The sequence below is a fragment of the Leptinotarsa decemlineata genome, unplaced genomic scaffold (assembly GCF_025532065.1).
Source record: "Leptinotarsa decemlineata unplaced genomic scaffold, Ldec_3_MD MMD2_tig00000882_RagTag_RagTag, whole genome shotgun sequence".
NCBI classification, from domain to species: Eukaryota; Metazoa; Arthropoda; class Insecta; order Coleoptera; family Chrysomelidae; genus Leptinotarsa; species Leptinotarsa decemlineata.
In genome coordinates, this window is record NW_027412556.1 from 14,859,040 (window position 1) to 14,881,252 (window position 22,213).

Genomic DNA, 22,213 nt, shown 5'->3' on the forward strand with positions numbered 1-22,213 from the left:
CAGTTTCTGATTGACTACTGTAGTATGGCGAAAATCATAATTTGTCTTAAGACATAAATTCAGTACCAGAAAACTAGATGGCATGGCAATGAACTTAATAAAAAAATGCACAAAACTTTCATCTACCAGTTTTAATAACAACTGAACTTCGTATATACGTTACATTTAGTACGTCTTCATGAAGATTTCTTCATTCTGAACGCTAAGGTGCCCCTTTGGTAGCCTGCAAATATATGAAAAAAATAATTTTTGGCACTTATGCTCTTAGATAGATAGTTCTTTATTTCTAACAGGTATGAGTACACTTATAAGATAAATGTATATTAAAAAAAAGGAAATGTTTTAATTGCTATTGAAATTTACATCCACATGTGTGTGTGTGTGTTAGCAGGATTTGATGCTACAAAAAAATTACATATTGTAAGTAAACGTCATGATATAATTTACTATAAAAGATAATGAAGATATGATATTAATGTCATATGAACCACATATCAGATTGAAACTATTTCAATGATTGTTCTAGTGCGATCACAGTAAAATACCTTTGCATGCCTACTACGTACATTATTAGTTATTAACTAGCCCACGTGGACTGTAGACTTTGCGGTTAGTATTGGATAATTTTTACTAACCGAGTTTTATGGATGAAAATATTTATATAATGAATATTTATTTAATGAAAATTTACGAATAGAAATTGGGAATACGGGGATGGTTACCGCCGTCGTGTTCAGTTCAGGAACTGATCGCGATTTGAGTGTTGAACTTCGATATTGATGCAGTTATAATTACTTAAAATTTTCGTTATCTGTTTCAAATATGGCGTCCTTGGACAAGTACTAATAGTAATAACGAGTGTGATAACAACGCAGACTTTCTCCAGAGTAGTGATCACACTTGCGATGGTAAACACTGCGAAAAAGAGATACCAGTGAATAAGATTCAAATGCATTTGACTATTGGAACACATAGAGTATGTTACAATGTATATTATGAATCTACATCTCAAGTTTGGTTTCGAGGGAAACAAACTATTACAAGCAACATCAGATTTGACCAAAATTCCTTTCTCAACTGTACGTAAAATAGTCAAAAAAAAAACCTTATGAACACAAGACGCGATGTAATACAGGATTACTAAAACTTTCGCTTGCAGCAATTCACAGTTTACATTATTATGTAGTGAATTATAAAGGAAAGTTATGGTTTTAATGATACGTCTAGTGTTTAGTGAGATGAAATTGCTTTCATTGAGACGCTATGAGTAATCAGTTTTGCGGTAAGTCTTCTCAAGACTGGTGGGAAGCTGTCTGAGCGCACTCATGGAGCTAAGTACCCAAAATAGGGTCATTATAGTTTGGGTATCCAGACATGAGGGTCATAAGGGTAGTGAGGAGGCCCATGTTCTGGCCTGTGAAGGCGCATCCAAGGCTATGATCGCCCAGAACCCTTCTGCGGGGTAGCGAAAGCATGTATAAAGACATTCATATACAGGGCTTTTCATGATGAGCGCTAATTAGCCGTTTCTGGCAAACTATTCAACGGATCAACCTGAAAATTCCACAGTATGCATAAATCAATATGACCTACACGCCTAAAATATTTCAGACGAAGCGGCGTTGTCGCTTTTACTATAAAGTAGCGGCTTCTTTGATTTTTCAAATGGAACACCCCGTATATAATATCATATTATAATTCATTATCACTTTGTCAACAAATTCATATACTATTTCCCTATACCTATCTATTACCGTTTAGAAGATATAGATTAATTTCGATGTTTTTTTTACCAAACATGAACTTTTATAAATGCTGATAATCTTGAACTCTCTTGCACTAAAACGATCAAATTTGAAATGGAGTGGAGTGATACTATGAGGATCTTCACTCCGAGTCATATTTTTATTTGCCTCATACAGGGTCTTCAAAAAATGCAGATACTTTGATCTCATGAACAAATGAGTGGAACTCAATTTTTTCAAATGGAACACCCTGTATATTTCAACATTTTTGAGCTCTACATCCAATTTTAGATTAACTTTGTTCAGATAATACTATTTCTATTTTGAACCGTTTTCGAGATAAACTGTTTCAAACGGAAATTGACATGGTTTCCTTGTTCATCACTCATTTTTGTAAAACAGATTTCGTTTGATGTTTCTCAATTAGTCACAGATAATACAATGAAAAGATAATTATTAAAATACTTCTCAACCATCGAATGAAACTTCTCTTCAAACAATAGTTTTATTAACGCCGAAACACGAACTGAAAATAATAAACCCATGAATTAATGAGTTAATTTAATCGTCAGTGTATTTCAGAATATGTTTAAACACATCTCCACCTCTACTTAAACAAACATGTAATCTCTTCAAAAGATTGTCATGTGTAGCGCTTCTGATCAAGTCTGGAGTCAAACTATTGAAAGCAGTTATAACTCTCGATTTCATATCTTCCATTGTTGTTATTGGACTAGAGTAAACCATATTTTTAATGAAACCCTACACGAAATAATCTATCTAATGGATTGCCATCTGGTGTTCTAGGAGGTCATCGAAAAGGTTCATTATTACCAATCCATCTGTCTTCGAAGATTTCGGTTAAAGCTTCGCTGATTGAATGAAAATTATGGGGTGGAGCACCACCCATTTGGTATCATACACGTTCTCTTCCTGGTCTATTATTTAAAATCATTTGAATTCCATTCTTCAGTAAATCTTCATATTTTGATGCATTCAAAATTATCATCATAAAACTCGATATAAAAAATTGACTCATTCTTTATGGCACAAAATACATTAAATTGCCATCTTTTTTGAAAACCCCTTTGGCGGACAACATGGGGATTTTCTGGCGCCCAATAATGACTGTTGAGTCTATTGAAAACTCCATTTTTTGTGAACTTGGCCTCATCTGTCCATAAGATATTGTCAAGGAAATGTTCATCCTCTTGAGTCTTGACAAGTAACCATTCAAAGAATTCCACTCTACGAGGTAAATCAGTCTCTTTCAAATGTTGGACACAGTAGAACTTATAGGGATGCCATTTATGCTTATTAAGAATTCGACAAATTGTCACGTAGGGTATACCTATCTCCCTTTCAGCCTCGTGCAGAGAAGCATTTGGAAATGCATGAAAGTGTCCCAAAACATTTATACCATTGTCATCATCATTCACTTTAGCCTTCTTACGAATGCTTTTTGGACGGAAGGTTCCATTCAACCTACAGTTTTTTAGTAGTCGATTTATCACATTATTATTCGGCTTCGGAAGTTGTGGATATCTTTCATGAAATACTCGGCATGTTCTACTTGCAATTCTATTGCACTCACCATAAATTATTAATAAATTCAAGAAATCTTCATTACTGTAACCTAATCTTGACATTATTCTATTATAATTGGTAGCTATCACAATCAGTCAAAACCACCAACGAAAGTCTGACGTTACATAATTGGTTTATTTATTTTTCCAACGCACACTATTGAAAAATCTTAATGTGTACTGTTGTTGTACGTTAGAGACCAATACCTCAATGTATACAAATTGTAACTTTTTCTAAGGTAGGTACATACCAATTTCGAATTGATTGATCTGAGACAGTTAAAAAAACTGGATCAGAAAGAAATATTACTAAGTATAAAAAAATGTTGAATATCCAAAATGAGTGATGAATTCAAAAAAACGAGCAAGAAAACCACGTCAGTTTCCGTTTGAAACAGTTTATCTAGAATACGGTTCAAAATAGAAATAGTATTATCTGAACAAAGTTAATCTAAAATTGGATGTAGAGCTCAAAAATGTTGAAATATACAGGGTGTTCCATTTGAAAAAATTAAGTTCCACTCATTTTTACATGAGATCAAAGTATCTGCATTTTTTGAAGAACCTGTATGGGGAAAATGAAAATATGACTCGGAGGGAAGATCCTCATAGTATCACTCCACTCCATTTCAAATTTGATCGTTTTTGTGCAAGAGAGTTCAAGATTATCAGCATTTCTGAAAGTTCATGTTTGGTAAAAAAATATCGAAATTAATTTATATCTTCTAAACGGTAATAGATAGGTATAGGGAAATAGTATATGAATTTGTTGACAAAGTGATAATGAATCATAATATGACATTATATACGGGGTGTTCCATTTGAAAAATCAAAGAAGCCGCTACTTTATAGTAGAAGCAACAACGTCGCTTCGTCTGAAATATTTTAGGCGTGTAGGTCATATTGATTTATGCATACTGTGAAATTTTCAGGTTTATCCGTTAAATAGTTTGTCAGAAACGGCTAATTAACGCTCATCATGAAAAGCCCTGTATTCATCACACTGCATGTGCTCTGTGAATGCAAAGCGATACCAAGGCTGAGACACGCAAGATGCGAGAAAGGGAAACCAGAGGCTGTCAGCTATATGGAGGGGTCAGTGTCAAGCCTATGGAGTCTTATCAAAGATATCAAGCTAGACAATGAGCCCTAACAACTAAGGAACATCACAATAGATCTGAAAAGGTAGCAGTGAATCAGGACATGGGCTAGCTCCCCGATAATCTAATCTAATCTAATGTTGCGGTCAAATATAAAACATTTCAAAAATTTTCTTTAAACACGTTCTGTGGAACTCATTTGAGTTGCATAATGGGGATACCATATTATTACCCCATATTCTAATTTGCTGTGTACGTAACATTTGGATAGTAATGTAAGAGTTGATGGATCTGAAAATTCCCTATCATTCCTCAATATGAAGCCTAATATTTAATTAGCTGAAGACATGGTACTTTGAATATGAGGATTGAATGACATCCTTTGGTTAAATAGTATGCCAAGGTCGCATATTTAAGTCAAACGATTCAAGATTGTATCATTGATATTGTATGGCCATATACATGCATTTTTTTTCCTCGAGAAGGTAACAGTTGAACATTCGTCGATATTCAACTTGAGGTGGTTTGTAGCACACCATACATATACTGTGTTGATTTCATGCTGTAGTGAAATGCAATCTTGCAGTAAATAATCTCAATTTAGAATTACCGATCAAAAAAAGCTTCAAAGTATGGACTGACTCCTCTGGACTTTTACGTTAAGGAGGTTGCGTAAATGGACATGTTACGATTGCGCACGGCTGGTGTAAACCTCGAAGTAGAAATGGGTCAATTGAGTCTATGACGAGAAGCGCTTACTGCGCAATATCTGCTGTAGGCAGTCAGTGATTCAATCGAACCCAGGTTTGTGTTTAATACATTCTACAAAATACAAATGAAGGGAACACAGAGTCACATGCTACAAATGCAATACGCATGTTAACAGACGGCTCAAAAACCGAATAACGCTCAGGATGTGGAGTGTACTCCAGATCACTAAGCCTAAGGATTGATTGGGGGATGGGAAAAATACCAGCGTGGTTCAAACAGAACTGGCTGGTATCTCAATCGCCACAAAATAAATAACCAGGAAAGGAATTTCTGACAAAAACATAACAATCTGCACTGATAATAGACAAGCCTTGAACAGACATCGTGTTATCTCACCGCTAGTACTAGAGTGCCTCCAAGATTTGACCAAAGCTTCGGTAGATAATAACATTATCCTGAGGTGGTTGAAGGGCACGACAGGAGTAAAGGTAATCGCATTGCCGACTCTTTAGCCACGGAAGCAGCTGGACTAAGATACCAGTGATACCTACAGCCGGAAGACTTCGACAAATGCGGAACTAACTGAACATCACACCCTGGGAAGCTGGCACCGAAGAAATATCTGGCGATAACCAGGAAAAGTCTACGCTTAACAGTAGGATTTCTGACTGGCCACTTTCAACTAAGGAAACACCTCCATGATATGGGGCTAGTGGACACACCTCTATGCAGGATGTGTGAACAGGAAGATGAAACTGCCAGGCATGTCTTATGCGAATGTTCGAAGTTATCGTCAATAAGAGATTCTTGGCCTACACTTGCCGATATAAATGAGATGTCTCGTAGTGACCTGTCCAGCTTCCTGGAAAGGACAGGATGGACGGTATCCTAGGAAGACAACTCATCGGGAGGATGTACAATAGGTCAAATGTGGCCTAAGTGCTGCGGGCCTACACTCACCCTCCCTACTCCACAGATACAGAAGCTTCAAAGTATAGTGAAATATTTCGGAATCATAATTCAAGATATGACATCACAGACTTTAGACTGGGAGATTGATTGCAAAGTTTTTTTTTCATTGGTAGTGAATTGTTAAGTTAACTTATACCTCGTAATAATCCTGTTCAGGAAGGATCTTCTCCGGTCTTGAAACTATTCCTCTGACTGGGGGTTCCATGTCGTGCACTAGTCTATAAACTTCGGATCTCTGGAGGTAGTCTAAATTTTTCGGCGGTGGTTGATACTTCAGAAAATTTATTCTACAAATGAAACCAAAATATTTAGAAAATTCTTTTGGAAAGTTGCTGAGGGGATTAAATAATACATATACCCAATTTGAGTAAGAAGTTGTGCCAAAAGAGAATTCAAGGTAATGTCAAATAAACCATTTAGCAAAAAGAGCCACGGTTCAATTTGAAGTCTGATTATTATTGATAAGGTCTGAATAGTGTACAACAAAACTAGGATCAAACACCAAGCTACAGTGAAGCAATTTGGTGTCAAATAGAAGCAAAACACTAATTTATCTTAGACATAAACTTCAGTTTGGGCTGTTGCTGGAGTTACGGCATAAAAACTACAAAAAAATCACTCTAAAAGCTTCAAGTTTTGATTAGCTCTAGCAAAAATACTTTGATAGGTCACAAAAAAAATCAGCAAGAAAACTTGGCTCATATTCGATACTCACATTAACGAGATTTGATATTTCATTTAGATTTCAATTACAAAGGTCATTATTTATCAACGTATTGAGTAGTATCGATGAGATATCAGCTAAATATATCTCCGTAATGTTTGTTATACACTACTGGGATCCTCAACTTCGCATTCTTCTTCCACTAGAAAAATTGCAAAACACACACTTTACCAAATTTCAACATGCTGGATATTGAATACCTAATCTAAAAATATGAACGTCCACGGTAATTTACGTGGAATCTACAAAAAAGTAGACAGCATTCGAATTATCTCGAACTGATAACTCAATATGAAGAAAATGAAAACCATACTCGTTCGTATATTGCCTTATAAAGCGAAGTTCTAATATCAAACACAGTTTCTTTCAGAAGGAACAGAAAAACAGTTGTTCAATTTCTCTAAGAAATGCTAACTGATCCAAAAGATATCTTCCTTTGTGTAAGAGAGGAAATATATAAAAAATATATTGGTTTAACTGGTCTTACCTGCGTTTGACAGCATGCTTCAAAATTGGACCAGAACTTTGAAATATGACATTTGTTAATGAATCATATGAGAAATTGTTTGATTATGATAAAAACTACCTAGGGGTATTTGTATGACTGTTGACTGATGTGATGATTTGATATGATTTTGTGAAATTTAGTTGAACAGATCCTAACTTTGTGAGGTTTTTATATACATGTATATTTATTGTTTGCTACAAGCGGCTACATCAAATGAATTATTTATAATGAATCTATTGATAACACTCTTCTAACACCAGAACAAAACTTTTTTTTAAACAACTATGTTAGGTTAGGTTAGGTTAGGTCTAATGTGAGTGGGTCTATTCGACCCTCCACCGCAACCAGCAAGGGTTTATTGTGGCTCACACCTATTCACACTCGGCCAAATAAACCCAGCTTCTTAACGAAGCCGATTACTTTGTATGGTGAGTGGTATTTCAGGTCAGGTATCAAGCTTCGAAGGGTGAATTTATGAGCATCAATGCGATTTGGCCAAATTATACGTTCATTGACTGGACTATAATATTACACTGAAACAGTTTGAGAAACATTGCGAGTATTAGAAAAATTAAATGATTGTTAATAATGATTGTACTCACTTCTTAGTTGCAATAACTCTACTAGGAACCATCCAGCAATTTGACTCTCTGAAATTCACAAAACTAAAACATGCTGTTTAGTCTATTCTGATCAAATACGATAATGTTATGAGAATGGATAAAAAACTAAATAATTATCAAAAATATTGAAATAAAACTGTTTATAATTATGTTGAATACTATTTTTTCGCAGCAGGAATGAGTTCCAGTTTTTTGAAGGATTTCAAAAAACCAGATGAACGTCTTTGTTAATTTGATTTTATTAAATTGAGTTGAAGGAAATCAAATTAGTTCAGTTCAACTTTTTCAATTGCTATTCACCATATGCATGATTGTGGCTGTTCAGTTGAGAACTAACAAGTGGTAAAAAAGATTTTCCATTGGCATTGTAAGTTTCAGTGCTTTTTCACACACACATTAATTTCTACCTTATAAATAGCTTGATATCATACTCATCGAAGAGAGTGTGGAAAAAGGTATCTTGTATAGTCAAAGTAAACGGTATAGTGCACTCTTAAAGTTGGCGGTACTATCAAAGGCCAAGAGACCAATACATAGACATGAACAGGGTGCAAACTAGTCCACGTGGACTGTAGACTTGGCGGTTCGTATTGGATAATTTTTATTAACCGGGTTTTATGATTGGCTGAAGAGTTATAAAACTAAATTTGATGTCATGGATCACAGAAGAATCGTACATTCGCAGAAAACAATTTCCATTTAGAACTAGGTCATACTATCTTGCCTCCTGTCAATACAGCTAAAAACTTAGGGGTGATGTTTGACACTGATCTTAGATTCACTAGTCATGTTGAAAATTTGATGAAAAAAGCTTATATGTCATTGAAACTGTTATACTGTAATCGTTTTATTTTGAGTCAATCTCTAAAAAGAATGATCTGTGGTAGTTTGGTGCTAAGCCATTTCAACTACTGTGACTTCATATATGGGCCATACTTATATGATTCAGATAAAAAAGAATACAAAAAGTGCAAAAGTTGCCACCTAATTTATGGATTTCGTAAGTATGATTCAATTTCTGAAGCCTTTAAAAACTCCCGCTGGCTCAATATGAAAAACTGTATGATTCATCATTTGGGTTGTTTTGTTTCTAAGTTGATTACCCTCCCAAATTCTTCCCTTTTAATACAAAAACTGATTCTGCATGAAAATATTCACTCAAGAAACATTTGACATAAAAACAAATTAAGTATGCCACAACATCGCACTGCACAGTTTCAGAGATCATTTTTTTTCGGTGCTGTAAAACTTTATAATTTATTGCCCGAGCAATTGAAGAGATTCAATATCAGGAAATTCAAATACAAATATAAAAATTTAATCTATGATAGTCAGTAATGTCAACTTTTGCTCATTGGACAAATTAATAAACAATAGATCAATTGAATTTAATTATTTATTAACTCTCTCCAGAGGGTAGTCACAAATTATTATTTTTATTTATGTTTCTTCTTTCGTGGTACCGTCACTGTTAATTGTCTTTTATTTCTGTATGTTCGCGTACATTATGGAGTGGTGCTTGTTGGTTGAGTTAGAGTAGCTTTGAGTTAGACTTCGCCAATGAGTATATACCAGAATCTCCTGTAACTTATTTTCATTTTCAAATATATCTTTGTATTGTTTTTTGTATTATCAATAAAGCCGATTTATTATTATTATTATTAAATTATCTGTTTTGATCTGATTTTTCACGACGGTTTTGAATGTTTTGAGAGTCCAATTTTTTGACATCATGCCAATCTAACTGACAGGTCTTTAAAATCCAAGTGAACCCAATGGAAAAATATATATTTCAAGCTGTATATTTTTGTTGAACATCTTTACAAGTTACTTGGAGTGGTGATTTAACACAAAAGGCTTTTTCTTTAGCTTATGGTGATGTCCCACATGCTTGGGTAGAGTATTTATAATTAGTAAGTCCGGCACGGACCACATATTTGCAGTTGAGGCAACCACAACATTGTGGTCACGTTGACTGCACTTCGCAACCACATTTTCGTGGTCGACTTGCGGTCATATAAACCGCACTTGCAGTCGAGGCAACTGACATCAAAAATTGAATGCTGTGAGACCAATATGTACGCATTTGGGTACGACTGCAAGTTTGTGGTTAGTATACGGCGGATGCCGCAATGACATCTCGACGGAGATCAGCAGCCAGTTGACCGTAGAAGCTCATTTTGACTTTTGTGAACGCTCGTGTACGTGTAGTACAGTATTTCTTATGAGCGGCTTATGTTCGCTGGAACGCGACTGCAATTGTGTGGTCGATCCGACCGCAAAATGTGGCTCGTGTACGAGCGCTCTAATATTAAAATTTGTAAGAATTCTTCAGGGGTAAATCGAACCGTAATACAATTTACACTGTTTGATAAAATGGAGTAGATATTTCATGAAGGATCATAAAATCGATTAAAATAAAATAATTTGATTATTCATTGATTATTCAAAACATCTGGGACTTGAACTGAATTTTGGAAAATGAGAGTTGATCACTCTTTCAACTCCGAGTAATATTTCCGAATCTATTTTGAAATTGGCTCCTGGCACAAGAATTTTGGAAAAGTCTAAATGGAGTCTTCTGGGTGCTCCTCTCTCTAAAGATTCACTTTCAGAACATCTTCGAGAAAAACGGAAATAACTCAAATTGCTGACCACCAGATTGAAAGAACTTCCAAAACATGTTACATTTTTTCTTTTGAAAAATTGTTTGGCGATTTCAAATCTCATGTACGCCCTCAGATGTTCCCCCATTTTGTCAAGTCAGTTAGAGCTTGACGAATTTGATAATTTACTCCACAACACGACGGAATATGTTACAAACAATCATTTCAATAATAATTCATGGCTCCAAGCAACGCTTCCTGTAAACCTTGGCGGACTAGGGCTACGTTCGCCTTCTTCCGAAGCTTTACCAGCTTTTCTGTCATCAGTCAATAGTGTTTCTGATCTTATCGATTCCATCCTTCCTTCCATATTCATCAATATCAAAGACGTTTTTATGCTGAAGGTGAATCACTTTGGCATGCCGCAACTAATATTGCTCCTCCTACAGATAAAAAGAAAATACAAAGTGCATGGGACCGATCTCTTCTGAACATTATAACTGATAAACTTCTGAAATCTACACGTGTATATGATAAGGCTAGTCTGAAAACACCAATGATCAAGAAATCGGGTGCTTGGCTGAATGCTTCACCTGTTGCATCTCTTGGAACACTATTAGACGATGAATCTTTCAGAATAGCAGTAGGACTTAGGATGGGTTCATCTATTTGTGTGCCCCATACTTGTGTTTGCGGTAGTATAGTTGATGAGAAAGGTACACATGGTTTAAGTTGCAGGAGAAGTGCAGGGCGTACATTTCGACATCACCAAGTGAACGACATATTGAAACGAGCTTTGTTGTTAGCGGATGTTCCTGCAATTCTGGAATCCTTAGGTACCAGTCGAGATGATGGTAAACGATCAGATGGTATGTCTGTCATACCAAGGAAATATGGTAAACTTGTGGTATGGGACTTCATTTGTGTTGACACGGTCGCGGCTTCCCATCTAGCCGGAAGTTCGAAGTCTGCTGGAACTGCAACATTGTCTGGCGAGAAATTGAAAAAAAAATATCCTAGCCAAGCCACGAAAGATCACCGTTCTACCTCTTTTTTGATAGAAAGAATTAGTATTGCTATTCAACGTGGCAATGCTGCTTCGGTCCTTGAAACAATTTCTTCTTCATATAACTTTGATGAGATCATGCATTTCCCTAATTTCAGTACGGAACTGAAATCTCTTCGAAACAAGCCGAGATATGTGGATATTCAGTCTCCTATCAAGGTTAATTCACAAATGATTGATCCACCTTCTTCTTTTTCAGTGCGGTCAATGGACTTAGGTCATTCTTGCCCCCCAAATATGAGTTGCAATCCTCGTAGTTCTGGTTCCCTTTCAGTGGAAGAGCTTCAGGAAGCAAGAGCCGAATCGATCCCTCCACGAAACCCTTCTTCACTAGGAAGGATCGATCGCAGCTTGAGAAATGGTTCTTATGGAGATTCTGTGAAACATGTTCTTCCTTATGAATCATTAGAGAGTTGTCCTGAAAATATAGAGGAGAAAATTGGATTGGATAATTTAGGAAACACTTGCTACATGAATAGCATTTTACAAGTGTTGTTCATGAGAAAGAATTTCAAGAACGAGGTTTTAATGATGAACGAGAATGGGAATGTTTCCTACTTATTCATCAAACTAAAACACCTGTTCACGCAGCTGCAGTTTCGTAAGAATGTATCATATTTCGCTCCAACCGATTTCCTGGAGTCTTTGAAGTCCAATAGATACTCGTTAGGACAACAAGAGGATTGTTCCGAATTCTTGGAGTTCTTGTTGAATACTCATCGTGAGCAAAACAATAGCAAAATCAATACTCCTGACCGCTCTGGATTGAATAATTCCGTACAGTCCATCTCGTCTTGTGTTTGTAAATCTTTTGCTGGAAAAATCCTCACTTGTTTACTTTGTAGTGAATGTTCAAGAGGTAGCGAAAAATGTGAATTTCTGGAACTTCATCTAGTTTTCCTAATATGACTAATAACCAGTTCGTGCAAAGCTTATTGTTAAATCATCTGAAAATGGAATTTTTAACAGATGATGATCGACTGTATTGCCAAACATGCGCCAAACTAACTAACTGTTATAAGGAAACACGTATAGCTGAGGCACCAGGCAATTTAATAATAACACTGATGATCTTCAAACAAGACTCAACCTCCGACGGAAGCAAGAAACTCTTTGGAAGGTTCGAAATAGATGAACATTTCAATCTAGCAGACCACTATTATAATATTCATGCAGTCATTGTTCACTGTGGTTCTGGCGTTGAATTTGGTCATTATTACGTCTTGGTCAAAGACGAAACGGACTGGACTGATTTAAGTTTGACGATAGTCGTGTCACGAAGTGTTCTGGCGATGTATTGAAGCTATTGGAGACTCTGGAGATACCCTGCATTTTGTTTTATGAGAGAGAGGACATTGGCAGATCAAGATCTTCAGATGATGTGGTGCTGCAGGTTTTTCCGGGTTTTCCTGCAGCTGAAAAAGCAAATGCGCTACTGGAATCAATGAAGTCGCCCCGGAGCGCAAATTTATTTTTATTGTTGTTTTTATTTTTATCTTTGTTGTACAATAAATATGCTCATTTACTCTGGTGAAAAAAATTATAACGACCTCTTCTAAGTAAATTTGAAATCTTGAAGAGAAGAAGGGAGAGACAAATGCGGTGAGGAAATAAAGTTGGGTTATAAAGGTTATTTCTACCTAGATGGGGGGAGTTGGAAATGAATTACGAAATTGGAATATAATATTGACAAAATTGAACAAACTCAAACAATCAAAATGAATCTGATCATTTGAGGAGATTGTTTGTGGGTCTTTAACTATTTCATTGATAAAGAAAACCTCACTAATGTTCAAGGTCCTCCCTTTATCACAGATGCGCATAAATTGTATATCTGAATCTGGATTGAAAAGGTGGTTTTGGTTGATAATATGGTTGGCGATGGAGCTGTTTGTATCAATTTCATAAGAATGATCATGATGTCTATATTTCTGAATGATTTTGTAATGTTCTTGAACCCTGGTTTTAAAGGAGCGGCAGAACAATTATGGGTTGAACAATTTTCTAAAATAGGGACTTTATCTTCACTATTGATAAGGTATTTGCCTAATATATTATTGCAGTAAAAGGAAATACCAAGATTTTTGTAGAATTTTTGGAAACTATTTTTAATATTATTAGAAACTTTGCCTAGTAAACGAATAGAATAATATACTAACTGTGTAACATTCATTTCTGACTTACAAATATATATATATATATATATATATATATATATATATATATATATATATATATATATATATATATATGTATAAATTTCGTGGAGACGACATTGTTTTGATTCTGATCAGTTATCTCCACTTTGAGCTATGGACTATTTTTTGGATATCCAAGAATATATTTTCAATTTACGGATATTTTCATACTTGATTACATAAATGGTTTGGTGAGATTCAACTCAATTTTGAATATTTTTCAAATATTTGACACAGAAAAAGTCAGAAAATCTCTTAAAAACTGCAAGTCTATGTGAATCCATCTAGGAAAAGAATTTTCATTCATGGTCGTTTTTTTTGTCAATGATTTCCCATTCTGCCAATTTTAATGAAGGAATTGAAGAGGATTTTACTCGCTTGACCACCGCGCATGAAAAATTAGTATTCAAAATTGTTCAAAAATACCTGTATATCGGTTTGACTCGATCTGACCAAGGCCAAATGTTGTTCCAATGGTTAACCTGAAAAAACAAACGGGTTAGGTAGCTAAATATTTAAAAATATGCCTACCCTTTTCTCTTTCCCACTATAGGTTCTAGATTACTCTCAATGGTTTCAATTATTTTCTCTTCCGACATTTTCGGCTTCCTGAAGCTAGGTATGGCATCTTCTGGGTTAGACCATTTTCTTCCACCCGGCAGAATGATGGGTCTCTGGATGGTTTTCGGGCGTGCCTGAAAATCCTCCATGTCCTGAAGAGTCGGTTCAGAAAAACGAAATTGAAGCGGTGGTGCAGAAACAATTCAGAAACGCGGTTTTGTTCAGATCAATAATGAAACTGAGCTATTTGTTTGGCAACCGAAAGTGAATGTTTTTGTTTTTGGCAGGAGAACAAATATTTTTGGTTCGCTTTCTAGAATTTTCAATGTCATGACTGAGTGACGGTACAAGACAATTGGTTTGGATAAAAAACATGAGAAACATTTCTATGTGACTTCATAAATGAAAAGATATCATGAAGCATGAAGATGTGGTAAAGTAGTTAATGAAACAATTTGATACCGCAAAAGGAAGAATCAAATGAAAAAAATCAGTGAATCTTATGTTTTCATTTCACAAACTTTCACAAAACTCATACGAAGTATAAATTTCAAAAGTTAGTATTTGAGTACACTAACCTTTTCCCTTTTAGCTTCAAGCTGCTCCTCCTTCATAATAGCTTCCTTTTCTTCTTCTGTCAAATCATCACCCACGACCTCTTCCTCCTCCTCCTCCACACCTTCTTCAATTCGAGCTCTATCTAGTATCGCTTTGATTTCTTCTTCCGCTATATAATCGTCTTCAAACTCTTCATCCACAGTGGAGTTGGTATCTTCATCTTCAGGTTGAGTCACTTCAGCTTCTGCCTCGTCATCCATTGAAATTGATTCTGGTTTTAAAACAAAACTATTAAAACTGATGTACCTATGATAGTATAATATATATATATATATATATATATATATATATATATATATATTATATATATATATATATATATATATATATATATATATATATATATATATATATATATATATATATATATAATTGATAGTGTAACGACCGTATGTATGTATAGAATAGTAGTTTTTCGGGGATTCGGTCTGATTAGAATAAATATTTACTCTTTTTAGCTGCCCGAGCTTTCGCTAATGTTTATTAGCTTTATCGAGGGCTGTAATATAAAAAGGACATAATATACATATATACACAAGAAGTCTTCAACATCAAATTGACAACTTTTTGACATTGAATAATGTGAAATACTTTTTCAAATTTTTATTATCGTTCATTATGGGGATTTATACTGTGTTAATATTACAGGATGTATTCAGATTTACATTTTTTGTTAGTAAAAATGAATAAATTTTGCTGAGGTTGTCGATGTCTTTTTGTTGATATTGTTTTCTTTAATTTTGATCTCAGCCATTTCTAGAAATTGCCTTTTATTTGAATCTGGTTCGAAATGGAGAATTTTGGTGTTAGTATAATTGGCTGAATGATCATTATCTAGAACAATTGTGATAAGATATATATAGGTCAAACAAAAAACAATTTAAAAACCCGCATAGCTCTTCATAAAAGTAATTGTAAAAATTTAAAACGAAATTCTTGTGCACTCACACAACATGTTCTAGATAATGATCATTCAGCCAATTATACTAACACCAAAATTCTCCATTTCGAACCAGATTCAAATAAAAGGCAATTTCTAGAAATGGCTGAGATCAAAATTAAAGAAAACAATATCAACAAAAAGACAGACATCGACAACCTCAGCAAAATTTATTCATTTTTACTAACAAAAAATATAAATCTGATACATCCTGTAATATTAACACAGTATAAATCCCCATAATGAACGATAATAAAAATTTGAAAAAGTATTTCACATTATTCAATGTCAAAAAGTTGTCAATTTGATGTTGAAGACTTCTTTCAAAATTGAAATTTCCAAATTGAATATTCTCACATAGCACAGGTATTCTGTTTTATCCGTTATTATGTTTTATATATATATATATATATATATATATATATATATATATATATATATATATATATATATATATATATATATATATATATATATATGTGTATATATGTTTATTATGTCCTTTTTATATTACAGCCCTCGATAAAGCTAATAAACATTAGCGAAAGCTCGGGCAGCTAAAAAGAGTAAATATTTATTCTAATCAGACCGAATCCCCGAAAAACTACTATTCTATATATATATATATATATATTGTTATAAAATGACGATAACAACAGTGGATGGAGATATCCACATCTCAGGAAAATTCCCAGAAAGAAGTACAGCTAGATCACCCTGTACATGTCTAGAAGCTCACATACTTTACATAAAACAAAAATGAAACAGCAGGAAATTCAAAATTTGTGTATGATTTTCACAAAATAGACAACCGGCAGAGGATGTAAATTAATGTCAAATGGGAACAACATGATATATGTTAAATAAAATTGAAAGACACATCATGAAATTGTTGTAAATATTTAAAAATAATGAAAAGTTTGAAAATTATTGTTGTAAACCGTTTCCCTAGTTACGGGTATGAAATGATGCTAACGAAAAATTTAATGTTTAGACATAAGTGAGGTTAAATATGTACTTACACAAATATTAAGGAAAGATGTATCTGAATTTAGAAATAAGTAGCAAACTTGTAGAGGAAATAGTTTTTAAGATATCAAAGTTAGAAATTTGGAGTTACAGAAATTGATAGTAACTAAGGAACTTTTTTATCAACAAAGGCGACGAAAAGAGATGCCACGCCAAATCATTTTCTCCCAGAATTTAATTAAAAATAATAGAAAAGTCAGTAGATATTGAATAATTATATTAAAAATTGTACTTTGAAGAAGTTATGAATGATACCAACCTGTATAAGCCAATTCCAACCAAGAAACTTATCAAGAAATATATTACTTGGAGAATTTCCAGCAGACGAGAGGAGAATCCAGTGGAGACGAGATTTTTACTGCATGAAACACACAGAAGGAAAAACAAGTACTTTAGTATTTCCAATACCAATTGGAACAGCATAGATAAGGAATTCCCGCCTCGACATAGGCATCGGCATATTATTTTTCAGTGGTAGTTTTTCAGTTAGTTATTCTAACAATCATAGCAATTGGTCGGTCGGTAGCCAAGCGGTTCGGTGTGAGTGCTTTGTTCACTCACTCGAATTGACTGCCGTGTTGGTCGGTGGTTCAAGCCCTAGTCTGAATGATCAATCTTCACTTGCTATCGTCCAACCCGTGTTCGGAATCACACGTTAAAAGGTAAGACCTCGTTAATCCTTGGCTCGCACGACTTCTGAAGGTTGTCGTTCGTAGGGGTGCGACAGCTGGTTAACGGAAAAATAGATTTTAAACAGATTTTTGAACAGATCACCCTATGAAAAAGTTATCTCAACTGAATTTTTCCACCGCTATATTCGGATGAGGTGGAATCATCATCGGGTTGAATAACGATCGGATTTATGGAACTTTGCACATAATATTTGTTCTCTTCTTTTATAACGTGGGCCACACAGTTCTTCACACATCACTATTACCTACTTCATTCACCACTCTCCTAATATTGTCAAGCACTAATTACATCATTCAAAGTCGGTGACTGATAACATTTCCGCAAGCTTTCTTTCATTGTGGCCCAAACCATTTCAATTGGATTGAACACACAATAGTATGGAGGCAAACGTAAGAGAATATGACACGTGTTTCACACATCGAATCAATAATATACTCTATTTTGAAATTACGTTGTTTTATGGTCGCCAGTAATGCCTTTTTCGTTGGAATCTTTTCGGGTATTTCCATGTCATGATTTCGCATGAAATCAACCATATCTGCTTTTTTTTTGTGTTATTGTTTGGTATTGTAGTCAATAATCGAGAATGATACGAAGCGTTATCCATAACAATAACTGAGTTTGGAGGAATATTTGGGAGAAGCTGCTCACTGAACCAGGTTTCGAATAAAGCCGCAGTCATATCTTTGTGGTAATCAGTAGACGAATCTTTTATATTTTTGGCCGACAGAAGCAAAGCTTTAGGTACGAAACCACTTTCATTCCCGGCATGCAAAATTATAACACGTTTCGTCGAGGTAGATTATATGTCTGCTGGATTCTCGGTAGCTTTTCATTCGTCGCAAAAATTCTTGTCGGAATTGAACAATGCGTGTCGATTCCATTATGACGATCCGATTGTTCAATTTTTTATATTTGAAACCACAAGACAATAAGACACCTCGTAGAGTTTCTAAATATTTGTAATTGTAATCGGGATAGTCAAGCAATTTATACCAAAGCATTCTCAAGGTTGGTAGTTCATTTTTTTGGTATACACCATAAATTGTTCGTCGAATCATATTTTTTGTAGCACCATCAACGTTTGCGAATGTTTTATTTCTGTGTTTTTATTTTATTGCATGGTCAATGACATCCTCTATTTTAATGACTCGAAGAACTGTCGAACTGTCGAACGTTAACTCGCATATTCTATTCACAATAGCATTCTGTGAAGTGTGACAGTTTTCCTTCTTCAAGCATTCATGAATATTTAAAATTACTCGCTGAACTTGAACATGTAAGTCCTTATTTTCAAATTCCGGATCCCTGTCGATTGACACAGATTCCTCACACTTAATGTTATCATTTGTTTCAAAAGGTCTCCAGAAAGCCATATTGATGAAAGTACCCAACAACACTAAGATTTTCACAAAAATCTGTTTTGGAACCTCTGGTGTAAAAGTTGAAAACTTTTTCTAGAGATCAATTACCCTAACACCAAACTGATATTTTGGCATTCGACGCGCGTTTCGCTAACAAGGTTAGCATCTTCAGGAGAAGCAAATTGATACTGAATCTGAAAACAAGGGTTAGCTGTTTATATATTATATTAATTTGCAGATAGTGGCTCCACTACTTAATTACTGAAAAATCAATTAGGATAATCATCATTTAACAAACAAAGTCCACATCGGATCAAAAAAATTTAGGTATATAATCAGCTGACCCTTGTCTTTAGATTCAGTATCACTTTGTTTCTCCTGAAGATGCTAACGTTGTTAGCGAAACGCGCGTCGAGTGCAAAAATATCAGTTTGGTGTTAGGATAATTGATCTCTAGAAAAAGTTTTCAAAAATCGGTGTGCAAAACCACTCACTACCTCACCTAGAACACACGGCACTGATAAAGAAATATTGTGAAACGGAAAAAATTATTATTCAGCCAGTCCAGCTAGCCGAGCCTTTATTCCTCAACTACATTTGATAGTACGTTTACTGACTATCTGGGCGACTAGGGGCCACAGGCAAAAAATGTTTATGACTGTACTCTCATTTTTATTGCCGTTCCAATTGGGAATGGATAGACTATACCCCTTTCTATAGTGTCCAGGATAGACTAACTGAGATTTCATAAACGGATAGTGCGTTCCAAAATTCACATTACTTAGAAAGGTTTAGCATAGAACATTATCTAGCGTAGTTTGCTGTTCACACTAGTTAATTTATAGTTTCAGATTTCTATTGTCAGTTGTGTCTTTCTAAAATTTATTCACAGGTACACCTGCTATTTGTGTTTGAGCTTGAATCCACCTGAGGTGTTGAGAAATATCTCTATACATTGAGTTATAGGGATTTCGACTCAACAAAAGAGTCTGGCCGAATCAACATTTTTATTTCATTAAATAAAAAGCAACTATAGTAACAGTAATAATAATAACTATAAAATAATGAATATATATATATATATATATATATATATATATATAAAAAATAAATAGATAAGTACTCTTTGATCATTCCCATATTGATTTCAATTTAAGAGCCACCGGTATACAGCTGTTTCAGCCTATTGGGCATCTTAAATTGAAATCAATATGGGAATGATCAAAGAGTACTTATCTATTTATTTTTTGATTTTCATGGAATTATTTTCCAGCAGCTTAACTGCATTAACCTTTCTAGATTTTATATATATATATATATATATATATATATATATATATATATATATATATATATATATATATATATATATATATATATATATATATATATATATATATATATATATATATATATATATATATATATATATATATATATATATATATATATATATATATTAATATCAAATTTCACAAAAAGGATTTGAAGCTTTATATCTTCTATTAATTATCTGCGAGCGCAGAAGATATAAAGCTTCAAATCCTTTTTGTGAAATTTAATATTAAAATACTGAAAATAAAGGAAAATCAGTTGCATCATTCAAATATATATATATATATATATATATATATATATATATATATATATATATATATACATATATATAAATCTCTCTGTTCCAGAGATTTCTAGTTGATACCAATGATGATATATTACGCCTTCAGCAGTTCTAGAAAATGATGAAAGAAGTAATTGATCCAAAGAAATCTACTGGATGAATGTGATGATTATCAGATCAATGACAAGGTACAGAACAATATTTGGTGAGCTTGGAAGAGAATGGCTCAGAAGGAGCTCTCTAGTGTACAGAGAAAGGCTTGAATGACTATATTCGGTACCTTCTGCAGCAAACCGTCAACGGCTAGACCTACCTTCTCTTCACAACTCACCTGAGATGAAGTCTGGATCATCATATAGTATTATCAATAGTATTGTCAATTGGACCTAATGCCTCCAACTTCATATTAGTTACTTGTGTAATGTGCTTAGTTGTGTCATATGGTGTTTACTCACTATTTTTCGCATGTAACATGAGTATAATTTTTGAGTTGATTCTGTTTGTATCCCAAGTTTTTTAATGAATTGATAAAAAATAAATGAAAGTCGGACGCATGGTTCTTACCATCGTTTCCCCCCTCACATTCTGATCTTTCCTTGGCTTCTCTTTCTTGAGAGCTCTCTTTGGCACTCACAATGCTCGCAAGCTGTCTGGATACGGCATCCAGAGTCAACTGAATGGCCGAAGGTAGTTGTGAAAGGGCCTGCAGTTGTTTCTGGACAGCCAATAACTGCTCTTCCAGAGTCATAGACGATTCTGAGTCATCCACTTTGATTTCGGATAAAGGTTTGTAGGCGATTTCTACAGGTTCCTCTTCTGAAATGGAAAATTTATTTGGAGATACCTTACAAATGTTTGAGGAAACTCACGTTGGTATTCATAATTGGTGTAATCTTCGTTTTCAGCTACATTTTGATTTTCGTCCCTGCCAATTAACTCTTCATTGTCGTCTTCTCCATCCTCTGTAGAATTTGCATCAGTATTGCCGTTTTCAGGGAATTCTTCGTGATCATCAGAAATATGATTGGACTTTTCCACTTCCACAGGTTGTGAAATTGGTTCTAGCCCTGCCTAAAATTCGAGAGAGTTTTGTAACGGATCAGGAAGGTTAAAAGTACTTACAATTGTCTCGTCAAATTGGACTTTCTTTTCCTTGGAGAAAAGTTTTCTTCTGGAGCCTTGCTTCTTGATAACCACTTTATACGGGTCGCTCTGAAAAGTTGTATTTATATTAAAAACCAGCTGACTCGGCAAATGTTGTTTTGCCACATAAATTATTTCCATGAGAATAATAATCCTTACAAATAATATCAATCCCTCAATGCTATAGTGTGTACAATATTTTTTGTTAGTCCATGTTTAGCTAACACGAACAAACTGAATGATTTGCCCACTAGAAAGCATGCCACGTATAATTGTACGTGTGAAAAATATGGTGTGCTCGAATCCGAGCCACAAACGGACATTGTTTGGCCTTGGGACTTATTAATAGTCATTGCAAATGCCAATCTAATTGGAAATTGCACGCGATTAAAATGAATTGGCACA

The 22,213-nt window shown here is 34.4% G+C and overlaps 1 protein-coding gene across 6 annotated transcripts in view; it reads right to left on the minus strand.

Moving 5' to 3' along the window:
- Positions 1-116: 116 nt before the first annotated feature.
- Positions 117-22,213, minus strand: part of Zasp67 (Z band alternatively spliced PDZ-motif protein 67) — a 141,636-nt gene continuing 119,539 nt past the window's right edge. For 2 of the 6 annotated variants that reach the window (XM_074175074.1, XM_074175071.1), the window contains 7 exons: positions 21,788-21,877; positions 21,535-21,736; positions 21,230-21,481; positions 14,979-15,229; positions 14,371-14,552; positions 6,251-6,401; positions 117-223 (listed from right to left, as the gene is read on the minus strand). In XM_074175074.1, coding sequence (XP_074031175.1) covers positions 203-223; positions 6,251-6,401; positions 14,371-14,552; positions 14,979-15,229; positions 21,230-21,481; positions 21,535-21,736; positions 21,788-21,877 — 1,149 coding nt within the window. In that variant the 3' untranslated portion in view covers positions 117-202. Of the gene's footprint in view, positions 224-6,250; positions 6,402-7,948; positions 8,012-14,265; positions 14,322-14,370; positions 14,553-14,978; positions 15,230-21,229; positions 21,482-21,534; positions 21,737-21,787; positions 21,878-22,213 lie in introns of all 6 variants that reach the window. The other 4 variants (XM_074175075.1, XM_074175073.1, XM_074175076.1 and 1 more) reach the window with 4 other exon arrangements.